At 44.4% G+C, this 9899-nt stretch overlaps 2 protein-coding genes across 6 annotated transcripts in view; both read left to right on the top strand.

Moving 5' to 3' along the window:
• Window positions 1-258: 258 nt before the first annotated feature.
• On the top strand, window positions 259-1962 carry LOC136841210 (uncharacterized). Its single transcript, XM_067108245.1, has one exon. It carries the CDS (start codon window positions 259-261, stop codon window positions 1960-1962), a length of 1704 nt encoding a protein of 567 aa, XP_066964346.1.
• Window positions 1963-5694: 3732 nt separating this feature from the next.
• GatB (glutamyl-tRNA(Gln) amidotransferase subunit B, mitochondrial) overlaps window positions 5695-9899 on the top strand; it is a 992144-nt gene continuing 987939 nt past the window's right edge. Inside the window, exon 1 of one of the 5 annotated variants that reach the window (XM_067108081.1) lies at window positions 5695-5984. Coding sequence is in view for 2 of the 5 variants with exons in the window: in XM_067108083.1 (XP_066964184.1) it covers window positions 6405-6490 (86 nt within the window). In the remaining 3 variants the exon portion in view is untranslated. Of the gene's footprint in view, window positions 6491-9899 lie in introns of all 5 variants that reach the window. The other 4 variants (XM_067108084.1, XM_067108085.1, XM_067108083.1 and 1 more) reach the window with 4 other exon arrangements.

Here is a 9899-nt window from a genome sequence, read left to right as displayed (position 1 = left end):
GTTATGTTGCTGCTAAGATGCTGCTGTTATTACGCCATCCTACACACATAAAGGCTATCACAAATGGCGACGAGGATAACCTGTGAAGAGACGTCTGCAACGAACTTATGAGGTGTCAAGAGCCTGTTCACTCAGAAACCTGGTTTGTGTTGGAGCCGCCAAGTTTGCATAGAGCCAAGGCTGGACTACGGTACCCTTAGTTAGCCTACCCTACTGGATAAGTGAGTAACTTCAGCCTAAGTTAGATTACCGATGACGATGGCTACCCCGCTACAGTTAACGCCCTTACCAGCATTTTCCCCTGAGGAGTCTGCAAATGTTTCCCAGAAGTGGGCAGACTGGAAGGAGTCTTTTTCATACTGTATACAAGGTAGTGGTATAACAGAAGATGCCCAGAAAAAAGCTATATTGCTTCACCAAGCAGGTATGGAAGTTCAGCGTATTTTTAGAACATTAACTGTTGCTGGTGATACTTTTGATGATGCAGTTTCAGCTTTGGATAACCATTTTATGCCCAAGAAGAATGTTGCATATGAGAGGCATGTTTTCAGGCAAGCTTGCCAAGGTCCATCCGAAAGTATGGATGCTTACTTAACTAGGTTACGAAATTTGATTAAGTCATGTGAGTACCCTGCAGCTGAGGTAAATTTTAATTTAAGGGATCAGATCATAGAGAAGTGTTTTTCTAAGAAACTAAGAGTAAGGTTTTTAAGGGAAAGAAACCTAACTTTAGATAATATTGTGGAGATGGCAAGTGCTCATGAAATGGCTGAGAGCCAGGCTAGGCAAATCGAAGAGGATTCTGTTAGGCCTAGGCCAGATAATCTTAAAGTGAATAAGTTACGTTATCAAGCCCATGTTAATGGTACATTTCAAGGAAAAAGAGGAGGAAGCGCAGGAAATTTTGTGCATTCTAATAGGCTGAGAAATGGTAAGCCTAACTTTAGTGTAAATCAAAATTGTTGGCGATGTGGTCTGCAAGGTCATTGGCATAATGACTGTGTTGTTGCCAGGGCTAAGGCATGTCGAAGGTGTGGTAAGATTGGACATTTGGCCCGTGTTTGCAGGTCCAACCTCAGTAGTGTTTCTCATACAAATTATGAGTCAGAACATAAGCCTAAAGTGTCAGTGTCACAACCTGGAATGGAAAAGTCCAGGGGAAGAAGTGGTGGTTCTGGAAATTATTCCAGAGGTCATTCTGGGCCAAACCAGCATGTCAATGTTGTTAAAGATTCTCAGAGTGAAACTTTTTATGATGATGATGATGATGATGATGATCACTATGAGGATCATTATTTGTTTAATGTCAGAGGCATTTGTGAAACATCTACTTCATTTAATTTTAATGTTAGTAACGTGCCAATTAAATTTATGATTGATTTAGGTGCTACTTGTAATGTTATTACTGCAAGTGATTTTGAGATGTTGAGTAAGTATGTATGTTTAAGAAACTGTAATAAGAATCTGTATCCTTATGGTGTCACAACTCCATTAAAGGTAAGAGGAGAATTCAGCAGTAAGATTGAATCTCCATCTGGGAGAGTTTGTGTGGAGGCAGATTTTATTGTGGTAGAGAAAAATGATGTCATTGATGTTAATTTACTTGGAAAAAATACTGCCATAGCACTAAATATGTTAAGGATTGGTGAGGATATAAATGCAATAAATATTAGTACTGCATGTGATGAGTATTCCAGTTTAAAAGTTAAATATGAAACTTGCTTTTCAGGTCTGGGTAAGTTGACTGATTTTTCATTGAAGTTACATGTTAACCCTAATGTGAAACCTGTAGCACAACCTATGAGAAGAATTCCTTTTAATATTAGGGGGCAAGTGGAAAAAACACTTGATGATTTGTTGGGTTTGGATATCATTGAGCCAGTACAGGGACCTACTGAATGGGTATCGGCCCCTGTATTCATCCCAAAGCCTGGGAATAGTAAGGAATTGCGACTGTGTTGATATGAGAAGAGTCAATGAGGCTATTTTGAGAACTAGACATCCAATTCCTACTATTGATGAATTGTTGATTGATATGAATGGTGCTGTTGTTTTTTCTAAACTTGATTTGAAGTTGGGTTTTCATCAAATTGAGTTAGACCCTGAGAGTAGATATTTAACCACATTTGTAACTCACAAAGGTTTGTTTAGGTACAAACGGTTGTTGTTTGGAGTTAACTGTGCTCCTGAGGTTTATCAACATATTTTACAACAAGTATTACATGATTGTGAAGGAGTTAAAGTGCTAGCAGATGACATAATTGTGTATGGTACTATTGTCAAAGAGCATGACAAAAGGCTGGAAACGGTATTGGCAACATTGTGTAGTAGAAATCTAACTCTGAATCCAGATAAATGTAAATTTGGTATGGAAAAACTAGTATTTATGGGTCATGTTTTATCAAAGAGAGGCATTGAACCTACTGATGACAAAGTCAGAGCTGTAAACGAGGCTAAGAAGCCTAAAAATGTAAAAGAGGTTAGGAGTTTCCTTGGTCTTGTAAATTACTGTGGAAGGTTTATAAATAATCTGTCTACTGTTGAAGAACCATTGAGAAGGTTAACTAGGAAGAATGTAATTTGGCATTGGGGAAGTGAACAGGAACATTCATTCAGGGAATTAAAAAGGAGACTTACTTCTGCTGAGAGCATGGCTTATTTTAATCCAGTATTACCTACTCAGGTAATTGTAGATGCTAGTCCAATTGGACTGGGAGCTATTTTAGTACAGAAACAGGATAATGGATGTTTCAAACCTGTAATTTATGCCAGTAGATCTTTGACAGATGTTGAACGTCGGTACTCCCAGACAGAAAAAGAGGCTGAAAGGTTTAGATTGTATGTTTTAGGTATTCATTTTGAGCTAATTAGTGATCATAAGCCACTAGAGGTGATATATTCTCCTAAGTCAAAACCTCCTTTGCGTATTGAAAGGTGGGCTCTAAGACTGCAGCCTTTTGATTTTAAAGTAAGGTATAAACCTGGGAGGACTAATGCAGCTGATGCATTGTCGAGATTGCGCTTATCAGATATTCCTAAAAGTAATGTAGCTGAAGAATATGCTTACTTTATTGCCAAAAGTGCAACACCAGTAGCCTTAACTACTAAGGAAATTGAACAAGAGTCTGGTGTTGATGTTGAGTTGAGTAAAGTCCGTAAGGCTATCAGAAATAGTGATTGGAATGAGGTTCCAGATTTCAAATATGTTAAAGATGAAGTATGTATTTTGGGATGTTTACTCTTAAGAGGTCAAAGAATAATAATACCTAAATCTTTAAGTAGGCAAATTCTTGACTTAGCTCATGCAGGCCATCAGGGAATTGTAAAATGTAAAAGTAGACTAAGACAGAAAGTGTGGTGGCCAGGATTAGATAAAGAAGTGGAACATTATGTAAGAAATTGTAAAGCATGTTTGTTAATGAGTAGTAATAATAAGCCAGAACCCCTGAAACCTACTCCTTTACCTGATAGGCCATGGCAACACATTGGTGTTGATATATGTGGACCTTTACCAACTGGTGAGAGTTTGTTAGTTGCTGTGGATTATTATTCTAGATGGTTTGAAGTAGGAATACTGTACTCGACTAGTACTACCAAGGTGGTAAGATGTCTTGATCATTGGTTTACATCTCATGGTTTACCAGAGCTCATTGTAACTGATAATGGTGTGCAGTTTACATCTGCAGAGTTTAAAGATTTTGTAAGGGTAAATGGTATTTGTCACAGAAAAGTAACACCTTATTCCCCTCAAGCTAATGGTGAAGTGGAGAGACAAAATGGGTCTATTATGAAAGCTATTAAAACAATTAGAGCTGAAGGGAAGGATTGGAGAAAAGAGTTAAATATTTTTCTTAAAGCTTACAGATCCACTCCACATACTGTAACTAATGTTAGTCCTGCTGAAATCATGTATGGTAAGAAAATTAGAACAAAATTGCCTGAAATGTGTTTAGATTACACTGGTTGTGATGATGAGATTAGAATAAGGGACCAAAAATGTAAAGAAAGGGAAAGAGTACTATGATAAGAAATTCTATGTAAAAGAGGGACAAGTAAGTAAAGGTGATTTAATAGTTTTACAACAAAGTAAAGAAAATAAATTGTCACCAGATTTCTGTAGTGAACTTTATAGAGTCATTGAGAAAAAAGGTAATAGTGTTCAAGTTGAGAGTACAGAGGGAATACAAAGGAGGAGGAATGTTGTTCATATGAAAAAAATGAATTTTGAAAATGAAAAAGATAAGTTTGAGTTTTGGAATGATTGTAGTAATGATGTTGGTGAATTCAGTGATATTAATGAATTCCATTTTAGATCTGACAATGATGAGTTTCATGTAAATAGTTCAGTGTCAGGTCAGGAACAGCCAAATGTTAATTCAAATGATAATGCTACATCAAGTAGACCTACACCAGGTGCTGATATTGTTGAAAGAAGGTCTACTAGGGTAAGGAAACCTCCTAGATATTTGAATGACTATGTGAGGTAATGAAGTTTTGTGCATACAGTATGATGTCATTTATGCTGAGTTGCTGTTGAGTGTAAAATGTTTTTCCTGTTGTTTTGTAAATGAAGAGAGCCTTGATTTTTTTTACATTGTTTTGTAGCATGGGTGCTGAGTTTGAATGCTCAATAAGGGAGGGATGTAGTGTCTGTAAAAAAACCATTTTCTTTAATGCACTATGTACCTTAACTCTTGGGGCATTCTCCCTTAACTTTGGGAACATTATATGTTTTGAATGTATTGCGCCAGAAGGTGAGAAGAGCGCCATGTGTTTGATTGTTGATACCATGTCGGAACAGTAACGGAAATAAAGTTATGTTGCTGCTAAGATGCTGCTGTTATTACGCCATCCTACACACATAAAGGCTATCACACTGAGCCAAAACCGGGCTACCTGTCCCTGACCCGGGGTCACTAGTGTGAGGCTTCAAGAAAAGTCAGTAGTGAAAGGCTGATTCTTTATTATGCTGTTGTAGTTTTAGATTTAGCTGGTCTTGTGCCAGCACGGGCTCTTGCTCCTAGAGCAGCCCGTAACTTCTTTATTATTCTCGATAGGTGTTTATAAGACAAAAAGCGGACGGAAAAGTAGCGGGCGACCCGAGGGCACCCGCTGCTTCCATACAAGATTTGTGTTTTCTGGTAAGCATAAACATACGTACAACATTCGTTACATGGCATATAAAAGGTAGATATACATATCTGCAGAAAGGCCGTACAATGATACATAAGATGAGGTACATAAAGAATCTGAAATAAAGACAGGTAAAATACATGACGTGATTAATGCACATCTGAAAGGAGAAACACAAGGAAGGAGAGGGGCGATTTGTCGCCCTTACATCAGCAGCATCAAAAAAAAAAAAAATCAGAGAAATAATGTAAGTGTCATTCTAGAATAGATGTCGTTCCATTACCCTTGTTGTCATGACATGCAATAGAGACGTATATACATATTTCTAAAAAAACTCATAAACATGCAAACATGTTTGGATTTCATATGAATACCGGATACAAAAAGGCATAGTTCTCGTTTGTCGGTTACCTGATAGAAGGCAATTCACAATAAAAAATAAAATCAGTTATTTCCTTATGACAACAGACGATTCAGTAAGAAACAGATCATATGGATATATGAGTTAAAACACAAAATATTATCCAAAGATTGTCGTGCTGGGAATTTCCCACATATGGTATTACATTACAAAGACAATAAACTCAAACACAAACAAAGGAATAGAACGCGCAAGGGAGCCGTTTCAAAGGGAAAGAGTCCTACGCCTGCTACAACTACACTTAAAATACGATATACCGAGACGAAATGTTTTACCAGTATATTAAATAAATAACAATTGCCCCATAGAAAACACGAAAGAGTTTTGTTCCAGCTTCTTATGCTTATGGACTGATGCAGAAATAGCCTGGTCTGATTAAGCGAATACCCTGTCATCTCCAAGTTCCGTCGTAGCCTATGCCTACCTCAAGGTACATACCCTGGTCCCGTTGTTATTGCAATAGCCTAATTTCTTTCATTTTGAAAGTGGTGAATTTATGGTATTATTTTATAAGTTGCCAATACATGATGTGCAATTGTAACCTACATTTTTTGAAAAGAGCTCGTCATTCAATAAGGACTCATAAGGTAAGGCAATACTGCCCCCCCCCCTCCCTCCATAGCTAATACGGCAAAACTGGAACCGGTAAACAGGCCTACCCCTAGTTTCCTGGTATTTTGTATTGGCAACTTTTAAAATTTTACCGAATTTGTAAATATTTCGTCCGTGGACCCGTGAAACCATAAATGTTGCTGTATTTTTACCTAGAAGCGTAGGCCATTGGTGACTCCTCCCCGGTGTAACAGTTGTGGGAGGCTCCAGATGGAAACCGGGTTTTCAGGTGGGGAAAATGCAAAAATGGTCAATGGAAGGAGAATTGCAGACGCCACCGCCGTCATATCCGCAGTTGGCCGTCTTCAGAAAAGCAGATCAAAGGTATTTTCAGCTGCAAAGCTTCCTGACCTAACCTATCCTACGGCAGTGCCTTCCTGACCTGGGTGGGGCTCTTGCTTTGCTCCCTGGACCCTTAACAAGACATTATGCGAAGCAGAACGTTATTCACACAACTAGGCTATTCTAGAGTAGGCTGTCATCACAAGAAGAGTTGATTGCGCTGATAAGAATTGTAAAAAGTGTATGCTTGGTAGATTGCAAGTTAGGCTCATTAGCCTAGAGCAGTGGTTCCCAACCTTTTTTTGGCCATGGTCCACCTAATCACCTCTAAAATCCAGATGCTCCCTGTGGTAATACAGAATTGTTCCGACAATGTATAAACCCTCGGTCCTTTACATTAGGGGATTACTTTCAGGCGTAGGCTGGAAACGCCCATTGAACTTCAAACAAGGCGGTTAGGCTGTTGACTACTGTCCGGGAGGCGGGAGTACCGCCTGCCCGGATGTAAACATTCCAATTTGCTTTCGGCCATCGTAGCGCACGGACGTTGTTCTTCGCCGCTCTCTGCCTGACAGCTTTCTCTCTACTTTTTGGTGGGAAATTTACTCTTTTTGTTTTTGTAATGGAGAAACCATCTAAACCTTCCTACCCCCAGCATGTGTGTCCTGGGGTAGGGGGTAAGAAGTGCAACTCTTTTAGATCTAGAGTCGACGTGGACCCACACGCCCTCTGTACATCTTGCAGGGGGCGTGTGTGTTCACGTGACGATCCCTGTAGTGAGTGTTGTTCTTGGTCCTCCGAGCAATGGGGGAAGTTCGAGGGGAGGGGACGTTACTTTCGTAAGCCTACCAAGGAGTCGTCCGAGGGAAACACGCCCCCGACGACGCCAGTGGTGGCGAATGTGTCGGGCTCGTTTCTCCCTCCCGGCGAACTTCCCCTGCTTGCTCCCTCTCCCTCGGGTGAGGACTCCCCCTCCCCTTCCTCTTACGTTTCATCGTTTGTGGAAGGGTGTGGGGGAGAGTTGGATCGGGACATCCTCTCGGAGGTCTCTTCCCGTTCCGGAGGGGAGTTTTTTCCTCCGGAGTGGGTAGAGGCTTCCTGTATTAACCCGACTCTCGCTTCAGGTCTCGGGCTGGATAGCCAGGCACTGATCCCAAGTTCATCCTGGCTACACCTGGGTCTACCTGGCACGTCACTGGAGGGATTGGCTCCTCTGCCCCCTGCTCCAGTCACGACTCACTTGGCAACGACAGTCACTACTACGACCGTCACCATGTCGAGATTTGCCCAGCTCCCAGTGTCAGTTGCATCGTATCTAGACACCCAAGTGTCGGCGTCACCTGCGTTGCAACACACTGTTCCGCTGCCTCCTGGCTTCCTGGCTCCTTTCACGCGTGCTGGCCCCGCCTACATGGTGATGTCATCATACCCATATGTGACTGTTGCTGCCCCTGTTGCTGACCCTGGCTTGTCCACGACTTCTGTTCCTCGTCTGACTTTCCAGCCCGGCCCTTCGTCTGTTCCAGTCCCCATCCCATCGACCCTGGCGCGGCCTGACTTGAATATCCACGCGGGAGGGGTGGCGCCTGCATTCCCGGCCCCTCCCACTTTTGTTCCTAGCCGACGCGCGGCTGTCTCCACCCAGGCAAATGCTGGCTCGAGCTCCGCGGTCTCTGCTCGGGATATGCCTTCTGCTGCAGCCCCTCCTGCTGTTCCTGAGTCTGCTGCCTCGCTTTCCTGGCTTAGGGACTTGACGACGTTCCTGAAGCAGATGGTGAAGAAGAAGAAGAAGAAGAAGAGGTCTAGGAAGGTGTCGTCGTCTTCATCTTCGTCTTCGTCATCATCGTCGTCTTCGCCTGCTGCTTCTTCCACTTCTCCTTCCGAGGCTTCGCAGCCGAAGAAGAAGAAGCCTGCCTCTCCCCCCCCAAGAAGCCTCTCACCGAGGCTTGTAAGGGTCTGCCTCCTTCCACAGGGAAAGCAGTGGGATCTCTCGTCGGCTCTTCCCGATCCTCGGATCAGGGAACCGCTGCCCTGGCCTCCGGGCCAGTGGCACCGGGAGCCAAGTGCATGCAGACCAAGGCCTGCACTCCCCCCGCTGCGCCTAAGAAACTTCCTGCGTCGAAGGCCAGCGAGTCCACGTCGGACACTCATTTGCGAGTTGCGAGTACCCCAGTCTGATACAGGAGAAACTTCTCGCCGTACAGACCAGGGCATGGGGCGAGAGAAAGAGCCGGGGCATGCAGGTGCTCCGTCTCTTCCTGCTGGCACTCCTTCAGGTGCCAAGTCAGGTTCCCGGGATAGTGCTTCAGCCCCGCGGGGCAGAATGCAATGATAGGTAGGGAAGAGGTCCCCTGCTCAGCCTTCCCGAGAGGCTCCGGCCTCGAAGAAGACTGGGGTGCATCCAGAGGATAGCGCAAGCTCGCGCCAGCCAGCCGCACGCTCGACTCTTCCCAGTCCCTGGCCACTTCCGCACGGCCAGCCTGGCTCGGGGGAGGTGAGTGCGCGGCTCGGCTCTCGGGAGATTGCTTCACCTGGGCGAAAGCAGTCTCCTCAACCCAGGGGCTCATCATCACCGCGGGTTGGTAACCACTCTCAGCCCACTGCCTCTGCTGGTTCTGCCAGTAAAGCCAGTGGGAAAGTCTGATCTTCCTCGCCTGTCCCCTCCGCCCCTTCGGTTTCTTCCAGGGGGCGTGAGTCGGAGAGGAGGAACTCTGGGGAGTGTTCTCCTCAGAGTAAAACTGCGTTGGGGTACTAACCTGGCTTGGTTCTCGGCTCGACCAGGTCCTACGCCCGCGTGGTTCAGGAAGGTCCACGGGGATCTGCCGAGGTTCTCCCTCCTGCAGGGAGAGTAGTTCGGGAGGACCGCACTCTGGAAGGACTCGAGGGTCCTCTGCCCCAGGATGCGGACACCCCCGAAATACAGAGGACTTTTGCGGAGGTTATCGCGCTGATTCGTCAGCACAATGACCTCGGGGAAGGGACCATGGCCTCGTCTGTGGATCGTCCGTCGTGCCTCGAATCCTTCTGGGGACCCAAGAAGGAACCCAAGGCTTCAGTGGGGCTGCCGTGGTCCACGCTTGCCGAGGGGGTACTCGACCAGGTGAACAGTCTTGTGTCTGGGCAAGACAGTTCGCTTCGTTCGAGCCGCTCGGACAAGCTTCTTCCTCCTCCTCTGCCTCTACAGAAGCGCTTCTACGCGGCAGTGGAAGGGGCGTTGCTGACTAAGCAGGTTGACCCGGACCTGACTCGTTTGGATCCGGTTCTGTCGTTGTGGTGGAATTTCAAAACACAAAAAAACAGTACACAACACTCACCCTGGTCCTTGGTTGCTGGAAGATGGAGTAAGGCGTCCACGGTCGCCAACACAGCACACAAAACCACACAAACCAAACCAAAACAGAAAAACACACGACTCATGAACATACAGCAACAAGAACAGCACACTAACAAG

Source organism: Macrobrachium rosenbergii, chromosome 8, assembly GCF_040412425.1.
Source record: "Macrobrachium rosenbergii isolate ZJJX-2024 chromosome 8, ASM4041242v1, whole genome shotgun sequence".
Taxonomy (NCBI): Eukaryota; Metazoa; Arthropoda; class Malacostraca; order Decapoda; family Palaemonidae; genus Macrobrachium; species Macrobrachium rosenbergii.
Note: the sequence above shows the minus strand (reverse complement) of the source record. Positions and strands in the feature narration are given on the sequence as shown.